This window comes from Xiphophorus hellerii, chromosome 19 (genome assembly GCF_003331165.1).
Source record: "Xiphophorus hellerii strain 12219 chromosome 19, Xiphophorus_hellerii-4.1, whole genome shotgun sequence".
NCBI classification, from domain to species: Eukaryota; Metazoa; Chordata; class Actinopteri; order Cyprinodontiformes; family Poeciliidae; genus Xiphophorus; species Xiphophorus hellerii.
Genome location: NC_045690.1, coordinates 1,347,154 through 1,372,913, shown reverse-complemented (window position 1 = coordinate 1,372,913; position 25,760 = coordinate 1,347,154). Strand labels below are relative to the sequence as shown.

Below are 25,760 nucleotides of genomic sequence, written 5' to 3'. Positions count from 1 at the left end.
AATGTGACTTTTTATTACTCGCTGTATAGATTATGGACTATAATCTGACATCAGTTAAGGCTGAGGCAGCTCTTTAGCACAAGTAAAACTTTCTGACAATTTTTGAGAAAAATCTGAAATAAACTCAAAATATGTATTTGTGCAATAAATTGCGGGGATTTGTTGATTTTGCATGAATTTCCACAATAATTCTCAAGAAACTGGAGCGACTGATTGATATAATTTAGCAGTAGACAGATAAAAACTGCATTGATTTGATTGATTGATAACATAATACTTAAGAACTCTTAGTGTTTAAGAGTTCTTAAGTATTGTTTAAGTTAGAGGGCCAGATAAAAAGCTCCGGTGGGCCAGATTTGGCCCACGGGCCTTGAGTTTGACACACGTGGTATAGAGCTTTGGAACGTGACGTCACTGCTCAAGGCGTAGGGATATGAGCGCCATCTTGTATGGCCATAAACATAACCGAGAAAACGACTCTCTCACAGATATTTTGAATTTTTGAATCCAAGTTACTTAAAATTATTTAGCATTTAGCAAATTATTTAAGTAACCAAGTTACTTAAAATGCGAACTTGCTGCATTATTGGATGTAATGTCCGATCACATGACCGAAACAGTAAAAAGATGGAAAACGGACTTTCGTTTCACAACGCGAGGAGGCTAAGCTATCAGAGCTAACAAAAAGGAGACGAATGTCCTGGGTATCAGCGGTGAGATGTCCTGATATTACGTTCTCCAACATCCCAAGATATCTACGAGTTTGCTCCAGACATGTCCATTCTGGTTAGTGTCTAAATTCGCTTTGTTGCTGTTGTGTCATAATGTTTTGCTATGATTTTGTCCGGGTGACTCATGTTCAATTACGTTGAGTTCAACAAGTGGGTCAACCTTGTTTAGGTCAGGCTGATATTTTTTATGCAGCATAGTCCGAGTTTTGTCAGTGGACATCGAGGTTATTCCATTATTGTGAAGTAAACTATTTTACTAGTGTTACCAAATTTACAGTATTAATACTGATGTGTGTTTTGATATGTCCTCTTCAAGGCAAACAGACGTATGAAGTGGATTAGATCAATCCAGACTGAATCTGGGTCACTGCGAGGTAAACGCCACGACATCGGACCGACATGCACCTCAATTAAAGAGACGATACAGCAAGACTATGGTGGATCAACAAGTTACAGAGACTGTTTTCATGATTTACCCCAGAAGAGGTAAATAATGAAAACACAGTGGAGGCTGTAGAAGACGAGCGAGTTGGAGAGGCTGAGGAGGAAACACCAGGAGAGGAGCTCAGCAAGGCTGCACACTCTGAAGAGGAACATGAACCATTTGTGTTTAATTATGTGTTCAGTTGGAAGTGGCTGTTTTCTCTCATTCATAATTTAATGTGGTAAAAATTCATAAAACGTTTGATTCAAGCTCTTCAAGTTGCATGTAAACAGGTGATGAAATGAATCACATTTCAAGTAAAAATGTGATATTTAAAATGTTTCAAGTAATAAACATATATTTAATCAAAGATTAGATTTTAAATAAACATTTTATGTGATTAAAGTAAACAGTTATATTCAATTTTGCAGTAAACATTTAATGTAAACAAGCAAACCAGATGAAAGAGCCCATCTTTAAACATTTAATGTGTAATTAAACATTTCAGAGTAAACAATAAAGGTGACAAGTAAATGTTATGAAATAGATCACACTTTAAGGAAATATTTGTTGTATTTAACATATTTCAGGTAAGAAGTGAACATGTAATGAACTATATCCTGTCCTAGAATTGTATGTAATTAAACATTACAGGTAACAAATGTGATAATCATCTGAAGTAATACATTTTATGAACATTTTTTAAAAATATTTTTTAAATATAAAATTAGTTAAAAAACAAAACAGGGGTCAAACTGTAATAAAGATGATCTATGAAGTCCAGTAGAATAATTTTACATTGATTTTGAGTTAATGGGGCACAATTTGGAAGCTACTGAAGAAAACATATAATTTAATATTAAAATGATTTATCCATCCATTTTCTTACACCCTTGTCCCTAGTGGGTCGGGAGGTGCTGCTGCCTCTCCAGCTAACGGGGTCACCTGGACAGGTCGCCAGTCTGTCACTTAACATTTTAATAGAGGATAGTGTGCCTCATGTAATAGCATGAATCACCACTTTTTTGTATCAGTTGGTCACAAGGCATTTATTTACAGGAGTGTTTGGTTGGAAATTGACGGTCCCAATGTGAACCTCCGAGCGCTTGAGGAGGGAGTGCTAGAGAACAGTTGGCCGGAATTAGAGTTCATAAATCGGATCAACCTTGAACTAAACGCTCCTTACTCCGTGGAGCGCGAAAATCCAATATCCAACTTGAAAACAACTTCGATGCGGTCAGTAGCACAATGAAAACGCCGGAATAAAGTTTGTTTTGGTATGAGGCCATACAAGATGGCGCCCAGCGACGTAAACGTCACACGTAGTGATGTCAGTTCCAAAGCTCCATAGAGTATATTTACTGTATTATTACGGTATTTTATTCTGTATTTTGCCAGATTACGGTGATCTTCTGGTCATGATCATGGGGCCTAGGGTCCAGCAAAACGTTAATCTGGCCCTGCTTATGGTGACACCCAAAACTTAAAGGCTGTTTCACTCTACAAGAAAATAAACAAAACAAAGCAGTACCTGCTTTAGTAGTTCAGTTCATTCAGACGCTGCTCCCAGTTGAGGTGAAGAGGAAAAACCAAATGATGTCTTAAGATGACGACGCAATCCTCCATCTGCTGTGCCAGGGTTTAAGTCCAATAATCAATGTTCAGGAGAAGGGAAAGAAAAAATATATAATCCATAGAGACTCTTCTGACAGTCTATTAACACTTCAGTTATGACTAGTCTTCACATCCAGACCGGAATGGAAGAGGCAGAAACTCTGTTAACTTCAGCTGTTATAAAAATGCTGTATATATAAAATGTGACTTATATATATCTATATTTATATATATATAACATGAATACATAAAAATATAACAATTTGAGTGGCTGTGTGGTATGTAAAATACCTATTATACATCAACATATTGTATTCTACCAGTGTTAACTCCACTAAATATATTTAAATATGCTGAACAGCGTATCAATCCAGTTCAAAGCTATTTTAAAAATGTGTGTCCTTATAGATGTAGCTATGACAGCTATGTGAATAAGGTTTAGAAATAAAGTTGGCATAAAAAGCATTAAAATCAGTATAGCATTCAGTGACTTATGGTAGTTTAAATGCGCAGATCCTTCATCGCCCCTGCCAAATGTCCACCGCTCCAAGATGGCGGCACTACGGCATGTCAAAGCGGCCCATAAGGCCTCTGCTCCTCGTTATGTCACCATAGTAAGCTGAGCTAGCTAAACTAGGCTTGCAGTGCAGCATTTACCTAGTTAGCGAATGCTAACTGTTCAGTATTAAACCGCCTCAAAGTGCAAGAAACATATAGAATAGCAGGAAAAAATTAGATCTGAAAATGTCCATAAGTTGTGTCCATTACCGACCATTGGGTTATCGATCAGGATACTTATTACTAAAAGCTGCGGCGTACATTTTACCTCCTGCGCGTCCTTCCCGTCCCTGTCATCAAGCTCTGCTCAGACTGCTCACTTCCGTTAGCTTTTCAAAATAAAACGGAAATAAAATACACCAATAGAATTTTACACTTTGCTTGCTTTTAAATTAGTCCATGTATCAGACCATTTTATGTCCATTTCAGGGTGGCAAAGTCTATCGATATTTTTTGAAAAGATACATGTCTCTAGTTAATATTTTGGCATGATAGCCCTTCCAAAATGGTAGCTGGGTCATAGTTATTGGCTCATGAAGTGAACGACCCCTTTGGACTAATTCTGTTTCTTGAGACTGGTGTATGTCTGGTTTAGGCTCATGGTATGGGCATTTGTCAAAGGTCTATAATATAATCTTTGGTATCATCTTAAAGGGGACACTCTTGACTTTCATTTAAAGCAGGTGTTGAGTCTCTCTGACCAACAGAGTCAGAGACTTCAGTCTCTGGTCCCGTAACGAGGTCACTAGAGCTCGTTACACCAAACATAATACACAGTCAGGAGGAGGGTCTTAGTGCTGTCAATCAACCTCATGTTCATGTTTCTAAAGCAGCAGAGAAACTACTTTATGTTCCAGGAAAACCGGGGTAGAGCAGCAACTTTATGAGAATGATTGACAGCACCAAGTCCCTCTTAGAAATGGACAAAAATGTGAAATTTTGGCCTCTGGCCAATTAATTAAATTATGCTTAGGCATTTTAGGCAGTTTTTAAGTATTTTTACATCAATGAAACAGATGCTTTGGCTATATTTAGAGCATATGTAACTTATTTGAGTTTTTTAAAATCACTAACGTGTTTGTCTGGTTTCAGAAATTTGATGTGTGTTTGATTATTATTCTTGATGATTTTGATGATGGCATTTGACAAAATGTAATGTTTGTAGCTTGTTTCATGGTTGGTTGCTGTGTATCATGTCCTACAGAGACATCCTGTGTTTCAGAGCAGAGCCACCTGGAGGATCTGCTGCTGAAAAATAACCATCTGAGACGGACCTGACAGGAGCTCAAAGGTCCAGTTAAAGTCAGAGAAGATGCACATGTGTCAGACAATCTCTGGTGTTCATGCTAGGGACACAAGGAAACGGGTCTCATACCACATTTTATTTTATATGAATTGTCATCAGAAAAGCAAGCAATTTTGTTAAACAATATTTATTTCTTAATGTGGAATTACTTTCTTAAGTGAATAAATGTTCTCAAAGTCAGGATTTTCATCAAACTTTCACATATTACATGTTTTCAGTAAATATGACCTGGATATTTTTTCAGAAATGTTTAAAAAACATGTTCAGCAAAACCTAAAATCCGTCTGATGCTCCGTTAGGGTCGGACTCGTTGGGCAGCGGTGCTGTCAGTGACGTAAGAAGACGTTCGCTCTGCTCCATCGTTTCCTGTTCGGCTCTTCTTTTCCAGGTTAGGAATATATCACAAGGTTCATCCACTAGAAGAAATATATTAAGTTCATTATAATTTATTTTATATCAGTAAGGCAGGCAGAGACCAAATATGATCTGATTTCTGCCATGTGTTTGTAAAGATGCAACAGTTCAGTCAGAGAGAAAAATCAAACTTAGGAAGAATCAGTTTAATTACCTCTGGTTCGCGAAGAGTCACGGCTCCTCCATCAGATAACTCTCTGAATATTTCTGCAGGGAAAAATATTTGAAGAAACTGAAATAATGATCAATAAAGAGGAAATAATTATAAACTGAATTACTAAAAAGAAGTTTTCATGGCACTCCAGTCTGATAAAATAAGGTGTCATATTTAGTTCCTTCAGTGTAGCCTAACACCAGAGCTGGATAATAATTAGTTACATTTACTTGAGTAACCTTACTGAAAAAATGTAGTTTTAGGAGTATTATTACTTTTGACCTTTACTTGAGTAATTTTACCATGAAGTATCTCTACTCTTACTTGAGTAAAATTTCTGGATTTTCTACCCACCGAATGAAAATTAAACGTTTTAACCAAAATGTCACCAGACTCAGACACACCTGCAGTTTCTGTTAAAGTTTAAAAGATTTTTTGTTGGAAAAAAACTGATTTGGAAACATTTTATTTTGCCTGATTTTGTTATTTTTTGTTACTTATATGAATTATTGTCAGTTTGCTCCTTAAAATACCAAAATTTCTACTGAACTTTACATCTTGGTCCATCTGACTATGTAATTCTTTTTTTTTTTTTGTAATTCAAATTTTTTATTGATTTTCTGAAAATTATCTCACATAAAACACAAATACAAAACAAAAAAACAAAAAAAACAAAAAAGGCTGGTGCACCAACCCCCGCCCCCCAATACCCAGGGTACAGTCATATATTATATGTATATTACAGTGTCAATTCAAAAACATTCAGTAGTTGAGAAGAAAGGTAATTGTCTGGGAAAATCAGACTTCATCCAGATACATTACTCGAAGCCATAGTTCTTTTCAATGAGTCCCAAAAGCTATCCCATTCCATGTCCCTGTTCCCATCCATGTTGTTGAGCATGACTTCATAAGAAGCTGTATCCGTCATTGATTTAATCCACTCATTTAGCTCGGGACACTTTGTGGTCTTCCAGTGTCTTAAGATGATCCTGCAGGCTGTCACCAGACCGACCATCACAACTGCAAAAGCTCCTTTTGGGGTGTTTGGCATTTGAGATCGGTCTCCCAGTAAACACAGTTCTGGAGTCTGAGAGATCTCTGAGCCAAGCCATGAACTCAGAGCCTCCAAGATTTTAATCCAAAATGGTGAAACCAGAGAGCAGTCCCAAAAACAATGCAAATATGTGCCCACTTCTTTCTTACATTTCCAACACCTATTGTTTGACATTATTTTCATTCTATGTAACCTCGTAGGTGTATGATAATATCTATGTAGCACCTTATACTGTATAAATTTGCTTCTGGCCTCTTTCACATATTTACCACTCTCTGACATTACCCTCAACCATCCTTCTTTTGTATACTCTTTTCTCAAATCTTTTTGCCATAGGAGTTTAATATTTGACGATTCACCACTCAGATTACAACTTAGCAGCTTATAAAATTGAGAGGCAGCGTGTCGTTCACGCGGCATCTTAATATAATTCAATATATCATTTTCTACAATCTTTTTAAATTTTGAGGTAACACAATGTCTCATCTGTAGATATTTCCAAAAATTTGCTTTACCTTCCAAATTAAATGTGTGAGTAAGTTCATTGAAGGACATGAATTGTCCATCTTTGTACAAATCACCAATGACGCATATGCCACGTGAATGCCACTGCCTCCAAAACACAGGTGTTTTACCAATACATATCTCAGGATTATTCCAGAGAGATGCATACTGCTCTACCTGATGTGGGAGCTTTAACAGTTTGTGTACCTTTGACCAAACTTTACAAGAATGAACATAAACTGGGTTTGTTGTGTCGATCTTTTGAGATAATTTGTGTTTAGGGTCAAACGGCAAACATATATCCCTTTCAATGTGTAACCATTCCTGCCCATTCTCACCTTCCCAATATTTAACTAGTTTTGCCATTTCAAATGACAAGCAATAGAGCTTAAGATCTGGAAGTTCTAGGCCGCCCTTTTCCTTAGGAGCATATAATTTTTCTAATTTTATTCTCGCTCTTTTACCTTCCCACAAAAAATGTTTAATTAAATTTTCATACCTTTTAAAAATATCAAGTGGAATTGTAATAGGAAGCATCATAAGCAGATAATTAAACTGAGGGGCGGTAATCATTTTTATAACATTAATCTTACCCCATAATGTTAGTTTTATCTTCCCCCACTTTTCAAAATTTGTTTTAATTTTTGAGAGCACCGGATCAAAATTTAGTGAAGGTAACGCTTCCAACTCCCTACTGAGCCTAATCCCAAGATACTTCATACCTTCAGGTACCCATTTGAATTTAAAATCTTTAACCATGTGTGAATTGCATAAAGAGGATAATGGCATGGCTTCAGATTTAGCCCAATTTATTGAGTACCCTGAAACCGTCGAATACATCTGCATAGTGTCCATCAGGTGCGGCAAAGATGTAAGCGGATGTGTTATAAGTAGGCCTGTCACGATAGCAAATTTTGCAGAGCGATTAATTGTCTCAAAAATTATTGCGATAAACGATAATATTGTTTGAAGACCTTTTTACACTGATGTAATGGAAATGACATAATAATCCATGTGATTTCCTGCCAAAGATAGATACACTTTATTTTCAAAAGAACACTAAACACTTGAACTGATAAACAAAATAAACAAAACAACCAAAAACGAAAATAAAATATATTCTCAGTCTCCATTAACAAAAAACGCACTTGAAAAAAAAAACTAAACAACATAAAGTCAAAGTGGAAATAAATACTGCATTCAACCAAAAGATTGCAGATTATGAAGTCTGTATATTATGTTGCCCTTCAGTAATAATTAGATTTAAATAGAGAAGATGGGCACATCGACTACCTGATGCAATAGTTCACACTACATGATTTTTTGCTCCTATTTTTCCCCTTACAACAATCTTAGATCGTTGGTCTTTCTAAGATTGTGTGGTGTGTTACGATCTCTAAATCAGAGGTTTTTCCCCGACTGGGATCTTTAACGCAGCCTGTTGAATGTGACAGGCAGCCAATCAGAAAGCCAGGATTCTCCTCCTCTTTTCAGAGGGGAAATTACGGAGGGGAATCCCAAACAGCTGACACGGTGCAACCTGAAGTCCAGCGGACATTGGAGATGATATGTGGATTAATAAACATTAATGTTTATTCAACATGCAAAGAATATAGAAATGACAAGAGGAGGAGTTGGAGCGAAATTGCTACCGCAGTTGATAAACCCGGTAACTTTTCAGCTGTTCTTCGTTAACGTGACGTAAATAGGTTCTAATGATTTTCATTCAGTCAGGACTTTACGCTGACACTAGCCACATGCATTGCAGGTAGATTGTAGTAAAGCATTGATTAATGCCTGGTTTTAAAATTAGTTCACTGAACTTGTAGCCATTATTTTGTGCCCATTGTTGGACACCACACGGCAGGACCGAACCCGATGGAACCGTTATACCTAGGATTTCTGTCGGGTAATGTTTGGGTCTGTCAGGTTTTGAAAATGGGCCGACAATCGGCCGACAGCTCTAAGATCGTGTCGTGTGCGCTGGGCTTTACACTGAGGAAATGAGGAAGGAGGGTCAGTGGAGAGCACCGGAGTTGAGCCTTTTTTCATTCAGTGTCATTAACAGAAAGAGAAAAAGGCCGGAAGAGACGATAAAGCCGATAATTAAAATGACGTCGATAGTTTTAATTTATCGTACGATTAATCGATTTATCGTTTATCGCGACAGGCCTAGTTATAAGTGATAAAATATCGTCTGCATATAAAAGCAGTTTGTGTTCTTGTTGTCCCCATAATATTCCTTTGATGTCCTTATTTATCCTAATGCTCACTGCTAAAGTTTCAATAAACATGATGAATAATAATGGACTGAGAGAACAACCCTGACGGGTCCCCCGTGATAAGTTATAAAAGGATGAAATGGTGCCATTGGTTATGACAGCAGCCTTTGGTTCTTTATACAATATTTTGACCCATTTAATAAAAGAGGGTCCAAATCCAAAATTTGAGAGAGCCGAAAAAAGAAAGCTCCATTCCACTTTATCAAACGCCTTCTCCGCATCTAAGGAGATAGCAACGACTGGCTCCTCCTTTGACTGACTCAACCACATCAGATGTAACAATTTTCTAATGTTATCAGAGGAGGAGCAGGTTTTCATAAAGCCTGTCTGATTCTGATGAATAATACTAGGAAGGACTTGTTGTAAGAGCACAGCCAGCGCCTTGGTTAATATTTTACAGTCTACATTTAATAAGCTAATTGGCCTATAATTTGCCGGGTCCGTGCTATCCCTATCCTTTTTTGGAATCAAGGATATCAGAGCTTCATTAAAAGTAGGAGGCAGCTGTCCTCTCTCAAAGATCTCTTGATAGACCTTTTGTAACACTGGAGCAAGAATATCTATATACTCCTTGTAGTATTCTGATGGAATACCATCATACCCGGGGGATTTCCCCACCTTCATCGCTGAGATTGCCTTCCTAATCTCCTCTTCAGTAATTGGTGCTTCCAACCACTCTACATGCTCCTGAGATAGCCTTGGTAGCTTGAGTTTGGAGAGAAAAGCATCACTTTCTCTTTGGTTTGTCTCGTTAAACACTGAAGATGTATACAATGTTTCATAATATTGTTTGAAGCCATTGTTTATGTCTTTTGGTAAGGTTACTAAAGTATCTCCTTGTTTAATGGCAGGGATTGTGTTCAAAAAAATCCTCTTTTTTAACTTGTCTTGCTAATAATTTGCCCGTTTTCTCCCCTCCCTCATAAAATGAAGTTTTTAACCTGAATAGAGAATATTCCACTTTTTTGTTATAAATTTCATTTAACTGAAACTTAAGCCCACAAATATCTCGATAAAGTAAATCATCATAACACCTAGCCAAATTGCTTTCTTTAAGTTTGATTTCTCTTTCCAATTTACGAATTTTACATAGACTCTCTTTTTTCTTCCATGAAGTGTATGCTATAAGTTTACCTCTCAGAAATGCCTTAGAGGCCTCCCATGCAGATTGAACATTCTCTGTACTGCCAATATTTATTTCAAAAAAGTATCTCAGGTCCTGCCCCAACTGTTCTTTAAAAAGTTTGTCCTGTAAAATCGAGACATTCATTCTCCATCTTGAACCTCTTATATTCCCCAGTCCTAATCTTATGCATAATTCCGTAGATGCATGGTCAGTGAGTGCAATAGTTTTAATATCACAACTCCGCACATTATTTACTATGAGTTTTGAAACCAAAAACAGATCGATCCTAGAATAGGATTTGTGACAATGAGAATAAAATGTGTACTCTCTTTTAGACGGATTGATTAACCTCCAAACATCTACTAGACCCAAATCTTCCTTTAACATATGGACTGCATCTCTTCCTTTAGAGCTAAGTGAACCTTTTGGTGTGCTTTTATCAAGTATAGGATCCATAACTTCATTAAAGTCCCCTGCTAATATTATTTGTCCTTCCATATCCCCCAATATACTATTTATTTTGTGGAAAAAATTAGGGTCCTCCTTATTGGGTGCGTATATGTTGCAGAGTATGACCTTTACCCCTTCCAGCATTGCTTCGACGCAAACTATTCTTCCCTCTGTATCATTAGCTTGTTTTATCAATGAAAACTGAATATTTTTCTTAATAAGGATAATTACTCCATTGCGAGCACTCGAGTGAGAGCTATGAAAAATATGTCCTACCCAACCCATCTTAAACTTGGACTCTTCCCCCTCATTTAGGTGAGTTTCTTGGAGAAATATTATATCGGTTTGATTCGTCTTTAAATACGTCAATATTTTGCGCCTTTTGGCTGGATTTCTGCATCCATTAATATTCCAAGATGTGAATTTTATATACTTCCCAGTCATTGCAGATTATAGATTGATACACGTTTTAAACCTGTAACAAAACACTCTGAACTGATATATCTATACCCCGGTCCCCTGATCCCCAACCTGCTCTGTGAGTGCACCCAGCCAAAATGAAAACAATTTACATGGGCAATAAACATTCCCGTCATGTAAACGGATAGAAACAACATAAAAAACAAACTTAAAACCTACTCCATTGCTGCTGTCTACCGCAGCTGAAAAAGAAAAAGAAAGAATAACTACGAGAAAAAACCTTATCAGGTCCGTGGACTCTGCTTCTCTCTGTTCATGATGACAGGTGGCGAGGTCCGCCTCCCAACAGTCAGACACAACATCTTCTATGGGTTCCTAGGAATTACATCAATCAGTTGAATTTGGGGTGTCCTCCCCCTGCTCGTTCTCCTCCCGGCTCTCCTCATTGAAAAACTTCTCTGCTGCTTTCGCCGAGCTGAAACTTATGTTTTTACCCTTCCACCTCAGGCGCAGCGTGGCTGGAAACGCCAGGGTGTATTTAGCGTTGCGCTCTTGCAGCTTCTTTTCCACTGCGGTGAAAGCCTTCCTCTTCTCCGCCAGTTCTTTAGACATATCTGGAAACACTGATAGCCTGCATCCTTGCCACTCAAACCCGCGCTTCTCCTTAGCTGCCATAATCACCTTGTCCCTCGCTGATTGCCTCAGGAATCGAATAAGAACCGGTCTCGGGGCTCGATTCGGGTCAGGTAACGGTGCGAAGACCCGGTGGGCTCGTTCAATCTCGAACTCGGCGTCATCGCGAACTCCAAGACCCTCGATTAACATCTTCCGAACACAGCTCAAAAGTGTCCCATCAGTACCGATAGTCTCTTTCAACCCAATAACTCTCACATTATTCCTCTTACTGTGATTTTTGAGAACTTGCATGCGGTCCAGCATGGCTTCCATTAGCTTGCTTCTCTCACCAGCTGCGGTGTGCAGCCGCTCCGAAGTGTCCTCCAAGCGGGAGATACGTGTTTCAGCCTCCGTTAGCCTTTCTTGCATTGCAGCCACCGCTGCATTCAGTTCTGACGTCGTCTGCTTTATTGTGGAGACATCAGCAGCTACGCTTTGTAGCATGTTACTCATTTTAACCACTTCCGAGAACAAATTCGTTATATTAGGAGGAGGAGGTGTTTCCCCCTGTTCTTCCTCATGTGGAGGGATGTGACGGGTCGACATGCGGCCTATACTCTTTGAGTGTTTCGTTGCGGCCATTGCAGGATTAAAGTACTTTTTTCCCCAAAAAGAAGTCCACAAGCCTATACTGCTCCCTCACTTGCTGAGAACGGTATCAAATAAGAGCCCCTTACTACAGTATCGTCGTCTAATTACATGTCGGGAAACGGAGAGCCGTTAGCCAGCTGCCATCTTGTTCGCCTGCCCACGTGACTCCTATGTAATTCTTAAATATTAAATAGTTGATCATTTTACTCTTGCTTGAGTATAATTTCTCTGCTTAACACACAACTAGCCTCGTTTATCAGGATCTTCAGCAGCAGTAAAATCCCAAACTCCAGATCTGGCTGCACACTCTACTTAGGTTTTGGTTTGGCGATAAGCAGCCATCACCAGCACCATGTCCTCTGATCAGATGCTTACGGTACATGCGGTCAAATCGAAGGGCCAAAGCGATGAAGTTCTCCAGCGTTATGAATCCAGAGGAGGCGCCGTAGCGCAGAGCCATGATGTTCAGCATGCCGTCACTGATCGTCTTTCCTGTGCAACAGGGCAAAATCTGTCAGAGCTTTTGTCAGCCTCAGACCTGCTGAGCACTAAGCTACGGCTAACAGTCAGAAACATTAAGCTTAAACTGATGATTTTATGAGTTTCACTTTGAATTTACATTTGGTCACAGCATACTGGGTTCTGGGGGAATGTGGGGTTGACTGTGGCTTGTTTGAAAACTAATGCAGGCTTGTACATGAGGCCGGGTGTGAGCTAATAACACTGTGCTGTGAATCCAGGATAAATAAAACCTTGTTGACCTGAAGCCATGATGGCCTTCCTCAGCTCGCTGAGCGACAGCGTCCCCGTCTGAGAGACGTCGCAGTGAGAGAAGATGTCCTGAAGGAAGACAGAGGACAGTCAGCTGTCTGGATCTGCAAACTACCAACGGGTGAAACTATCTTACTGTTTTCCTGCGTTTACTGTGACTGGTGCATTCTGCCAGTGTTTTTCTAGTTGTATGTAAAATCTGGGACATAAGCCAGATGTTCCCTGTTAGCAGGAATATTAATGTTGTTGTTCTTTCCATGTTACATGAGAGCAGAGGCAGCAGGATGGTGATGCTGCGTCTGTTCAGGGAAGGAGAGATTATAAGATAAGATAAGATTTATTGTCATTGTCATCAACAGATTACAACGAGATTGAGATTTGCTCGACTCGAGTTAAGATGTAGGTTATGTGTATATATGTTATTATTATTTCCTATTTCAGAATCCAGGCAGATATCAGGACATGTCAGCGTTCCTCTCATTCACACCACACAGTATTTCACCTGTGTTTTCACTAGCAAAGGAGAAGTTATGTATTTTATATTTAGACATTTTATTTTTAATTCTCAGGTATTATTTGACTTCTGTATTATTTGTGTTTATAAAGGTAGCAGATAAGTCGTTAAGTTTCTATTTGTTGATTGATTTTAACATCACATTTGTCTAAAATGTCCATGTGTTTGGTGTTGTGTCCTATTCCTTTTTGTGTGCTAAGGAATAATTTGCACAGAGAAATGATGTTGGACTGAATGTCTGATGTTCGTTGTTTCCATTCTGATCTGATTATGACCCTGTAAATGTCGGTGTGTTAACCAGTTTGGCAGCTCAATCTTTAGGTTCTGTTATTTTATAGCGTAAAGCGGTCGGTCCGCCGGCCTGTGGCTGTTAGTGATTATGATCCACGAAGCTCTAGTTTGTCTCTGTAACCTCATAATAAATTATCAGAAACGTCCTTCTTTATCCATTAAACTTAACTGGATGTTTTTAGTGAGTAACGGCTGAAAAGCAGCAGTTTGACATGTTGTGTGGTAAATACTTCACTGCTCTCACCTTGTACGAGACAATCTTCCTCCACAAACTGACAAATTCCTCACTGTTCAGCTTCCCAGTGATGGATGTCTGTTTGATCAGTTCGTTAAGGTACGCTCATTCAGAGGCAGGGGTTAAAGGTCAGACATGTTGTGGGGAGTTCGGGTGGAGGATACGTCCATGAGGGCCACCATGCTGCGGCAGGCGTCGGTGCTGAAGCCGCCAGACTTCAGGTCACCTGGGTGAAAACAGAGCAAGGAGTGAGAGTGGTGCAGGTGACCCTGTGACCTGTGACCCTGCGATGGAGGCTCGGTCCAAACCTCTCAGGATTTTGCCGTTCAGGAGGCTCTGCAGCTGCTCGGCGTCCACTTCTTCGTACTGTAGGAAGAGAAATGAAGGACGGTCTGGCGGCGGCTGCAGAGTGACGGTGTTCTAGTGAAAAGCGCCTCACCTTGTCAGAGTACTGTCGGAACAGGGTTCTGTTACTGTCTTCCACCGCTGCGCTGACCGGAGCAGAGGGCTGCAGGGAGGAGACACGGCGCCATTTAGTATCGGATCCGTTCAGACCGAAATGTGAGGCGTGTCTGACTGAATTTAATGAGACGAGCAGAACCTGGGAGTCGGGCCTACCTTCTCTGTCTCCACCTGATCCGGGTCGTTTCCACCAGAACTCTCACTGCCAGGAGAAACAAAGCATTCACCTTCACAAACTTCACTGGTCCTCTCTGCATATTCGACAACATTTTAATCTCAGCGATGGATGTAAAATATTTCATAATCATTATTGGTCGTCATTAGCAACGCTGCTTTACGGATTCTCGTTCTGTGGACGAACAGAGATAAACGTTTTAACACTGAAGCAATAAGCAGCTATAAATTATGTCTCCAAGATCACTGAGGCTGTTCCACACAGTGACCGTACTGGTCCCTCAGACCGTACTGGGCCCCGTGACCGTACTGGTCCCTCAGACCATACTGGGCCCTCAGACCGTACTGGGCCCTGTGACCGTACTGGGCCCTGTGACCGTACTGGGCCCTGTGACTGTACTGGGCCCTGTGACCATACTGATCCCTGTGACCGTACTGGGCCCTGGGACCGTACTGGGCCCTGTGAGCGTACTGGGCCCTCAGTCCGTACTGGTCCCTGTGAGCGTACTGGTCCCTCAGACCGTACTGGGCCCTGTGACAGTACTGGGCCCTGTGACCATACTGATCCCTGTGACCGTACTGGGCCCTGGGACCGTACTGGGCCCTGTGAGCGTACTGGGCCCTCAGTCCGTACTGGTCCCTGTGAGCGTACTGGTCCCTCAGACCGTACTGGGCCCTGTGACAGTACTGGGCCCTGTGACCATACTGATCCCTGGGACTGTACTGGGCCCTGTGAGCGTACTGGGCCCTCAGTCCGTACTGGGCCCTGTGACCATACTGATCCCTGGGACTGTACTGGGCCCTGTGAGCGTACTGGGCCCTCAGTCCGTACTGGGCCCTGTGACCATACTGATCCCTGGGACTGTACTGGTCCCTGTGACCGTACTGGGCCCTCAGACCGTACTGGGCCCTGTGACCGTACTGATCCCTGTGACCATACTGGGCCCTGGGACCGTACTGGGCCCTGTGACTGTACTGGGCCCTCAGACCGTACTGGTCCCTGTGAGCGTACTGGGCCCTCAGACCGTACTGGGCCCCGTCCCAGCTGTGACCTACTAGACGTGTGTCTCGGTCTTGGACAGCACGGTGAGGATGAAGGACGCCGTCTCGTTGGGGCTGTAGGTGGACGGGACGATCAGGAACTCTCCGGGCTTCAGGCTCAGCAGCTGCATCACCTCCCGCGCGTTGGGGTAGTTCTCCAACTGAGCCACCGGCTTGTTTGTGCTGAAGAAATGGGCTGTGAATTTCCCCCTCACAGCCCTGAACTGCAGCGGGGCAACTTATTACTTTAAGTCATTTTTTACAGCGTCAGCTGCTCAGTACTGGCAGGTGAAACAACAACACTTACTTCTTTAGGCACCTTGAAGAAAAGCAGAAGATGAAGCGGATTAGAAAGCATCAGATGAATCAAAGACGGCGGCAGGAAGACGGCGCTCACCTCAAACACAGAGAAGCCTATGTGGAGGTTCTGGACCAGCCGCCTGTTCCTCTTGTCCGGCTTCTGCATGAGAGACACCAGCATGTTCTTCTCACCCTGACTGTCTGAGCCTGCAACCTGCACCCGGTACTGCGGATTGGTCCAGAAGGTCCCTGGGAGGAAACGAGGAAGACCTCCGTGAACGCCACCAGTAGGATGAAGAAATCCCAATTTCATCCCCGGGAAGCTGATTCAGTCATCAGTTTAATTCACTTTAAGGCTCAATAAAACCTCTTTCTAAATTATTGAATCACATTTTCCTCCATTTTATCTTTTTTCCACATTTTTCCTCTTTTCTTCATGTCCTTCTTTTTTCTTTACATTGTTTTTTCTGTTTTGTTCTCCTTTCTCTTTTTATCATTTTCCCTACTTTTTCATTTTTTCTGTGTTTTCCTTATTTTTTCTGTGTTTTCCTTATTTTTTCTGTGTTTTCCTTATTTTTTCTGTGTTTTCCTTATTTTTTCTGTGTTTTCCTTTACCCAAAGCTAACAGTACCCTGACCGTCTGACAGCAGGTTGAACCGATCCAGAGTTGGACCGGCCCTGTGCTGTTTTCTTTTTCATTTTAATTTTTTCTTCGTACCAGGGTGATTCATGCAGCCTCCAGCTGAGATCCCTGCGACCCATCGGCCTTCGTAAAACGAGGATTTCCAGTGACAGGACGAGCTCCCATCGAGGAAGTCCGGACACGAGCAGCAGATGTCCAGGTCAGAGTAAAACTTACAGAAATCCTGCAGAGTCATCCTTGGAAAGGACAGTATGTGACAGCAGGAGTGAGGTGATGGGAAACAATAAGAGCAGAGTTTATTCTCAGCAGTTTGCTCAGAGAAAGCGGGTCCAGCTCACCAGAACTCGCCGTCTTCACGCACTGAAAGGCAGGTTTCCCGATCCTGAGGACTCACCGTCTGCCACAGAGGCGACCTTCAGGAACAGAACAGGAACAGGTGAACCGAACTCTGTGGGATCAACATGACCACAAACATCCTCAACTCCGGATCATCACTCCACTCAGAGCTCACTTCAGAGCCTGAGCCTTTGGGCCCGGTACCAGGGAGCCCAGAACTTTGGTCAGTGCGGTTCTGATGGAGCCACTAAGGGAGGGCAGCCATGTTGTAATGGCCGCTGCCTGGATAATAATGACACTGGTGCATCAGCACCATCAAACCCGTTTCAAATGGGAACCAATGAGCTATGCTGGTTTTCTGATGGGTCAGAACCAGTTTGGAGCCACTGGAGCGGTGTTGACTCCAAACTGAGTGTGTTTCTGCTGTGAGCCTCTGGGGAACGGTAGATGTTTGCACAGATCAAACCGAGTTTGATGATGTAAAGTGGTTGTTAAAGGACGCCTCCTGCTGGTGGTCCTGGGAAGCTTCCAGAACAGGAAGAATCCATCTTTAATCCCTTCATCCGTCTGCTAGTTCATCCTCAGATCCCTTCCTGCCTGAGATCCTGCTCCTTCACTCAGAAAGGCCAGAGGTTGTCGGCATGAAGGATGGAGGACAGAGGAGTTGGTTCTCACCGGTCGCTCCAGTCTCCGCTCCACTCTCCTTGGCCCCAGGGGTTCCACAGACGCACCAGACGCTCAGCCTTCGCTCTGCTCAGCACCTGGCCGACAGGTAGCAGACACAGCGCTCACCAGATGATCGGTCTGACTGCAGCACTCACATGTTGAACTAGGCTGACTCTCTCCATGTTGGAGTTCCAGTTGAAATCCATATTTTACCTCCTTGACTCCAGTGACGGCGTAGGCGTGGCCTTGAACTAGGCCGTTTGGTAAGACAGTGTTGGCAGAAGTCTCCTAAGAAAGGAGTAAATTCAGGATTAAAGTCATTAAATGTACATATTATGTCATATAAAGCCTGAGCTGGACGTCAGCTGCTCCCATCAGTCAGTGAGACGTTTCAGCTTCTCTGTCTTACAACAACAAAACCTGAAGAGCTTCAGTGTAAGTGGCTGTTAATCTGCAGATTGACAGATTGTTCTTCCAGATTAACCCACCGGATAGAGCTGAGGTCTAACCTGCACACGACTTCTAATCAAGCTGGTCAAAATGTTAACCGATATGAGAGTTTTTTGCTGTTTTTTCCTCCCCTCCAGGGGGTCTTTTGTGGGCTCTAGTGTGGGCTCTTTTGTGGGCTGACAGAAAAGGGGGAGACAGAGGGGGAAGACATGCAGCAAACATCGTCGGGTCCGGGAGTCAAACCCGCGACGGCCGCGTCGAGGACTCGAGGCCTCCAAACGTGGGTCGCTCCATCCCCTACGCCACGGCACGCCCCCCGATATGACAGTTTATTATGAAGCCCAACATTTCTGCCTTGAATTTTCTGGTTATGTTTTTTCAGTTGTTTCATCATATTTCCTAATAACTGAAGTGACAAACTGCCCAGTGAGTTTGATGAAAAGGTTTAAGTTCTGAATCTGTGCGGTGCTGACTGGTGCTGGAGCGACCCGGCTGGAGGAGAACCCACCTCTGATTGGTCAGAGAGGTTTGGACGGGTTTAATGTTATTACTGAGCCAGTTGTTTAACTTTGTTTCTAAAAAGGTAGATTAAGTGTTTATGTCCTGTCCTCATCTTTCTATCCTTGGGGTGAAAAGATGAAATCTGAGTCCTGCGTGTCTGAACTGAGAGCTTCCTGGATCCTGGAAGTTCTCACGAAACCTTCACCTCGTCTTTCTGTCAGCAGATTAATCCTTTATCAACAGTCGGTTGGTGGCAGCCCCAGGTTTTTCTCTAACTGGCTGACATCCAGAACAAGTTCCTCTGTGTGTTATTATGGTGTATTATAGCAGGTCCAGATCTGCTCAAACTCGCAGCCTGGAGGGATTTCTCAGTTTGCAGTTGGCTGAGGTGTGATCGTCTCTTACTCCCTGCGGAGTCCCGCAGCCCATCAGCGACTTGGCCTGGCCGGCTCTGCACATCAGCTCCCACAGGTCTGCAGGCGGCTCAGACAGCTGCACACACATGTGGACGCCGCCGGTGAAGTCCACCAAGGCCTCCACTGGAGTTCCTGCATTCATGTCTGCATAGGAGCCACAGACCCTGACACAGCAGGGCCAGGTTAGACACAAACACGTCGGCAGCAACATTTTATCAGCAGCTCACGTACTTGGCGTAGGCCTTCTCCATCAGAGCGGGCCAGAACTCAGTCGGGTTCTTAGAGTGGACAAAAATTAACTGGCCGTTGATTGTTGGCAGCTTATCGTCAATGACTACGTCGACCCATTTTCCAAACCTCCAGAACTGAAATGTAAAGAAAACAGTGTTATTTTGAAACTAAATATTGAGAGGAAGATTTTCCAGAGAAGATTGAAGGAACTCTGAAGGATTGAAGTCCTCCACCTGCAGCTAACGAGCTACTGTAGTTAGCATTAGGTGGGTGTTGGAACTCCTGAGGGTCCACCTAAATGTTGTGGCAGTTCAAGAGTCTGGAGAGCTGCTAGGGGCTAGCTGGCCAACAAGACGGATAGCTGCTAAGGGCTAGCTGGCCAACAAGACGGATAGCTGCTAGGGGCTAGCTGGCCAACAAGACAGATAGCTGCTAGGAGCTAGCTGGCCAACAAGACGGATAGCTGCTAGAGGCTAGCTGGCCAACAAGACGGATAGCTGCTAGGGGCTAGCTGGCCAACAAGACGGATAGCTGCTAGGGGCTAGCTGGCCAACAAGACGGATAGCTGCTAGAGGCTAGCTGGCCAACAAGACGGATAGCTGCTAGGGGCTAGCTGGCCAACAAGACAGATAGCTGCTAGGAGCTAGCTGGCCAACAAGACGGATAGCTGCTAGAGGCTAGCTGGCCAACAAGACGGATAGCTGCTAAGGGCTAGCTGGCCAACAAGACGGATAGCTGCTAAGGGCTAGCTGGCCAACAAGACGGATAGCTGCTAAGGGCTAGCTGGCCAACAAGACGGATAGCTGCTAGGGGCTAGCTGGCCAACAAGACAGATAGCTGCTAGGAGCTAGCTGGCCAACAAGACGGATAGCTGCTAGAGGCTAGCTGGCCAACAAGACGGATAGCTGCTAAGGGCTAGCTGGCCAACAAGACGGATAGCTGCTAGGGGCTAGCTGGCCAACAAGACGGATAGCTGCTAAGGGCTAGCTGGCCAACAAGACGGATAGCTGCTAGGGGCTAGCTGGCCAACAAGACGGATAGCTGCTAAGGGCTAGCTGGCCAACAAGACGGATAGCTGCTAGGGGCTAGCTGGCCAACAAGACGGATAGTTGCTAAGGGCTAGCTGGCCAACAAGACGGATAGCTGCTAAGGGCTAGCTGGCCAACAAGACGGATAGCTGCTAGGGGCTAGCTGGCCAACAAGACGGATAGCTGCTAGGGGCTAGCTGGCCAACAAGACGGATAGCTGCTAGGGGCTAGCTGGCCAACAAGACGGACAGCTGCTAAGGGCTAGCTGGCCAACAAGACGGATAGCTGCTAAGGGCTAGCTGGCCAACAAGACGGATAGCTGCTAGAGGCTAGCTGGCAGCTGCTAGAGGCTAGCTGGCCAACAAGACGGATAGCTGCTAGAGGCTAGCTGGCAGCTGCTAAGGGCTAGCTGGCCAACAAGATGGATAGCTGCTAAGGGCTAGCTGGCCAACAAGACGGATAGCTGCTAAGGGCTAGCTGGCCAACAAGACGGATAGCTGCTAAGGGCTAGCTGGCCAACAAGACGGATAGCTGCTAAGGGCTAGCTGGCCAACAAGACGGATAGCTGCTAGAGGCTAGCTGGCCAACAAGACGGATAGCTGCTAAGGGCTAGCTGGCCAACAAGACGGATAGCTGCTAAGGGCTAGCTGGCCAACAAGACGGATAGCTGCTAGAGGCTAGCTGGCCAACAAGACGGATAGCTGCTAGGGGCTAGCTGGCCAACAAGACGGATAGCTGCTAAGGGCTAGCTGGCCAACAAGACGGATAGCTGCTAAGGGCTAGCTGGCCAACAAGACGGATAGCTGCTAAGGGCTAGCTGGCCAACAAGACGGATAGCTGCTAAGGGCTAGCTGGCCAACAAGACGGATAGCTGCTAGAGGCTAGCTGGCCAACAAGACGGATAGCTGCTAGGGGCTAGCTGGCCAACAAGACGGATAGCTGCTAAGGGCTAGCTGGCCAACAAGACGGATAGCTGCTAAGGGCTAGCTGGCCAACAAGACGGATAGCTGCTAAGGGCTGGTTTGCTGACAAATTGCCATAAACAATTGTAGCAACAACTCCATTATTACGACTGCAGCAATGCTCTGGAAAATAGTCTTTCTTTGGTCTAGACCTGAACTTGGACTTGGACTCGCTTCCCTCATAGTTTTATTCTGGTCCTGGTCTCTGGTTGGGTAATGGTGCGTTCACACCAAAAGCGTTACGCGCATAAAAACTGCGTCCGATGCTTCAAGTCTGATGCGTGCGCACTTTGAATGTGCATGCGCTCAAAGTGCTATTGTACTAATATGCTACTCTAAATAACACTTATTTGTTTATTTATTGTTTTTAAAGTGAGCATGAGTGACTATACTTATTGATTTCAGCTGCCTTAATTCGCCTTGTTGCTGAATCGGATGTCAAAATCTGGTGGATTGTGTTGAATTGTACACGGATTATTAACTGGTTTAACTTTTCATTTAAACCATGAAAACTCAACATTTTTCTCTACAACTAACATTTCATGCGTTTGGTTTACTTTCAAACCAAATGTTTTTTTCCTGTTGTGCATTGAAGGCTCTTGACTCATCAAACGCTCCAAACAGTTCAAATTACGCCGTGCTAGATGCTTGAAACGCGCCACAATGACCCTGGACGCTCCTCCACGTAGTCTTTGAATGTAAACCAGACGCGCCTGATGCTCAAAACATGTTTGGTGTGAACGCACCATTAAGCACCTTCCAGAACCTTCCAGAACCTTCCAGAACCTACAGGTTACTTTCTGGAACTTGTGTGGAATGAATCTGTCAAATCTAGAAACTAGCCTGGATGTTTCTAAAAGTAATCTGCTAACCCAGAAAAGTACCAAAGTAACTTGTGAGGTCTGGAAAGATATCAGCTGGATCCAGAGTGAAACTATGTGAGTCACGATTTACTTCCTTTCTGTAACATTTTGGATCTTACAGATTACATGGTTACTTTTAAAAACTTACTTTATTAACCTCTCTGAGGAGTTCTTAAAGCTCATAGGCTGTTATTGGCATCTGATCAAAAATACCACCTAACTTTCCAGAACTTTCACAGCAACAAGTTCAGCAAGTAACCAGTAAACTCTGGAAAGTACATCTACATGTCTGAAAAGTAATTTTTATAAAGTAACTTGCAGTTTCTGTGACATTTCAAGTCTAAGAAGTACTGTTAAGTTCATTAAATCCCTGAAATAAGGTCCAGATTTCCGAACTCCAGAGATTAACCGGAAAGTTTTGTGCCAATAATCTGGAGTTGCTGCTCACTCCAACAGCTAACCTGCAGGACGGCAAAATAACTCACCAGTTCTTGGAAATTTCCAGAAAACTAACCTGATCATCACAGATCCATGTAAGGTCCAAAAAGTTAAACCTGTTCTTCAAAAGTAAACAGTTTGCTTCAAGTTACATCCAGTACAGATATCATTTCTAGATTAAAAGGACCAAAAGGATCCTAAAAAAGATCTTTCTTATCTGATCGTAAAAAATTAACTGATGTTCTCATACATAAACTCTGAACAATATGAACAAAATAAAAACACACACATTTTATTTTGCACATATTTTAGTCCAATATCTAATATTTTTACATATTAGTGGTGAAATCATTGTCTCCATTAATTATTGGAAAATCTGCAGCCATTAGAGTTTCCAAATGTTTTTCTTCTGTTTATGTTTTTGACCCACTTCCTGTCCTGTTTAACAGTTTAAATCTGAAGAAATAAGTGTAATAAGTTTGTAAATAATGTTATCTTAAACATGATTTCAGGTTTTTGCCAGTTGGAGAACAAAACGTGGAACGAACCCTGAAGTGGAACAGGCCGCAGTAATCTTCATCAAATGTTTGCTCAAGAGGAACGACTTGTTTCAGGACCAAGTCCTGGAAGGTCAGCGCTCCGATGGAGGCAAGAAACCAGCAGTTTCCTAGGAAACAACAGAAAAACATCTGAACATGAAGCTGTGAATAGTTGGGATGCAGTAGCGTTTGAAAGGCAAGACGAGGCAGGTTCACTTGTGTAAAACATTTCAGCAACAACAGTTCAAACTGCGGCGGAGGGAGGGATCCTGCTGGTGTTGATAAATGATGAAGATAAACTTAATGAGGTGTTGAAGGAATGCTCAACACGGTTTGAACATGTCCAGATTCCACTGATCGGCATCTCCTGCCTCAACTCGCATGAACAAAAATCTGCTTTAGGGGCAGATTATAGAAAGATTAAAGAGATTTCCTTACCAACCATTCCTTGGCCAAAGTCAAATCTGGAGACTCCGTCAACAATGAAGGAAGGGTTGGGAACTATTTTCTGAAACAGCACAAACAAGTTGACATTTGAATGCAGCCAGCAGCTCTGATAACAGGAGATCAAACTCAGCAAGACTGGACAGATTCACTGACAGAGCAACCAAACAGCATGACTACAGCTGGACAAATTCAAGACAAGTTGGAGTATTTTGGTTTCACATATTCTATACAGAGAATATATTCATATTCACATTCTGCTCACTACTGTCCAGTTTAATCCTGGATATAACAGGATGCAGTCGCATGGAGTTTATCAAAGTTATTATCTGTTATTGTTGTGTGTTATATCAAAGGAAGCCATCGTTTCTAACATCCCGTCCTCCTCAGCAAGCATGTGGTGACAGTGGACAGAAATGACTCGTTTTGAACAGGAACAAACATCCAGAACCAGGATGAGCAGAACATCTAACAGCAGCTTTTCTTTAAAGCTCATCTTTCAGAAACGTTTTGTGACCTTTATTCATTTAAAGGCATCAAACTTTAAGAGCATTCAGCTCATTTCTTCTGCTTAGCTTTCTGTTTCTGTTTAGTTCACTGACCAACAGTTTGCTGTGACCTTTGACCTGGAGACCCCAGGAAGTGTTTATGAAACAACACATATTTGCTCTGATGTTTCAGTAAAGGAGTATGAAACCTGAGTCCTGCTTGGACCTCCATAGTCTGGCCATCACTCCTTCAGAACCACTGTTCCCAGTTTAAATGGGTTTCCTTCAGAACCACTGTTCCCAGTTTAAATGGGCCTCTGGACGGTTCCAGCCTCTCTGGTTCCTGCGTCTCAGCAGGTTCTTCCTTCCCTCTGACCAGGGGGATCCAGGTCTCCCTGGTCCAACACGCTCCAGTCCAACAGCTGAATCTCCTCCTCGGTTCTGTCCGGTCCGGTTCTGCTAATCACCTCATTAAGTGACTCGGTGATGAAGCAGAGACTCAGGCCCTGCAGGCCTGATCTAGCAGAAGGAACATGATGGATTCTGGATCTTCCAGCAGCAGAAACTTTGCCTCCCTTTTACATTTCTTCTGAATTTCCTGCTTTAAATGTTTAGTTTATCTTTTATATTTCTTGTTTTGAATTATTTTCCAGTTAAAAAATACATCAAAAGAAGGCCTCCTTCTCTGAACCTGATTCATCCTCAGCCTCTTTAGTTCAGTAAACATCCTCTGACCTCTGACCTCCAGCTGCGTTCTGCATGTTCAGAACCTGAACTCACCGACGGTCTGACCCACTCCACCCGGACCAGGTCGGCCGGCTGCAGGATGTCCCTGCCGATGGAGCGGTGGTCGGGGGGGAACATGTCGTCGATGAACCTCACCCGGCGGATGACGCAGTACTCCTTCAGCTGCTGGAAGTCCTGGTTCAGGAACTTCTCGGGGTTGGAAACGGTTCCATATCCGTCTTTAGAGTGACGAGCGCTGATGATGTCCATGCAGACGCCTGGAGCGAGCATGGCTGCAGCGTCCTGCAGAAAACACAACCAGTCTGCCTCTACACATCACTTCGAAGCAACAGCAACATCCACTGAAGAGGCGCCCATGAGGACACATAACCCTGACACTCACTGCGGTTCTCACTAAAGCAAATACTTCATAGATCATTCTATTCACTGAAGCAGCTTCCTGCAGTCAGAGTTACCTTTTAAAAGTTTCTTCACACCTGGTGTTGCTGTTGGGAAGACTCTGAGTCTAGTTTGAGGGGGCAGACTGAGGAGAAGCTGCAGCTCCTTTATAGAGCGGCTGACGCCTGAGGCTGTTCTCCAACAGACTCGTTAGCTGAGCTGCCATTGGATGGAGGTGAAACCAGAGGAACAGCGTTCAGACCTGCACACTCAGTAAGCAGCACAGTCTGCCATGCATGAAACCAGAAATTTTTGGAATGATTTGCCAAAGATTGGTGAATTTCTCCAAGCTATTCGTACAAACAGCATGAATCACCTGCAGAAGCAGCTTCTTCCTCAGTTCCTCTGTAAAGTGAATCTCTGTCGGTGAACATGTTGGCGCCTCAGCATGAAACTCAGCCAGGTGTGGGACCATCAGACACGCTTGTCTGGATTCTTAAAGCGTTCTTGGAAAAGATGCAGAAAACCCTGAAGCACAT

At 43.2% G+C, this 25,760-nt stretch overlaps 1 protein-coding gene across 1 annotated transcript; it reads right to left on the bottom strand.

The window, feature by feature from the left end:
* Positions 1 to 4,691: 4,691 nt before the first annotated feature.
* LOC116709144 (calpain-1 catalytic subunit-like) lies at positions 4,692 to 25,423 on the bottom strand. The gene is made up of 22 exons (XM_032547498.1): positions 25,299 to 25,423; positions 24,877 to 25,125; positions 23,603 to 23,672; positions 23,174 to 23,292; positions 19,335 to 19,468; positions 19,093 to 19,267; positions 17,950 to 18,024; positions 17,746 to 17,831; positions 17,073 to 17,147; positions 16,810 to 16,970; positions 16,189 to 16,340; positions 16,099 to 16,110; positions 15,807 to 16,015; positions 14,733 to 14,778; positions 14,554 to 14,622; positions 14,423 to 14,480; positions 14,279 to 14,340; positions 14,124 to 14,192; positions 13,065 to 13,143; positions 12,679 to 12,795; positions 5,202 to 5,254; positions 4,692 to 5,049 (listed from the first exon to the last, which is right to left on the bottom strand). Exons 2-22 carry the CDS (start codon positions 25,111 to 25,113, stop codon positions 5,023 to 5,025), a joined length of 2,085 nt encoding a protein of 694 aa, XP_032403389.1. The 5' UTR covers positions 25,114 to 25,125; positions 25,299 to 25,423; the 3' UTR covers positions 4,692 to 5,022.
* Positions 25,424 to 25,760: the final 337 nt, after the last annotated feature.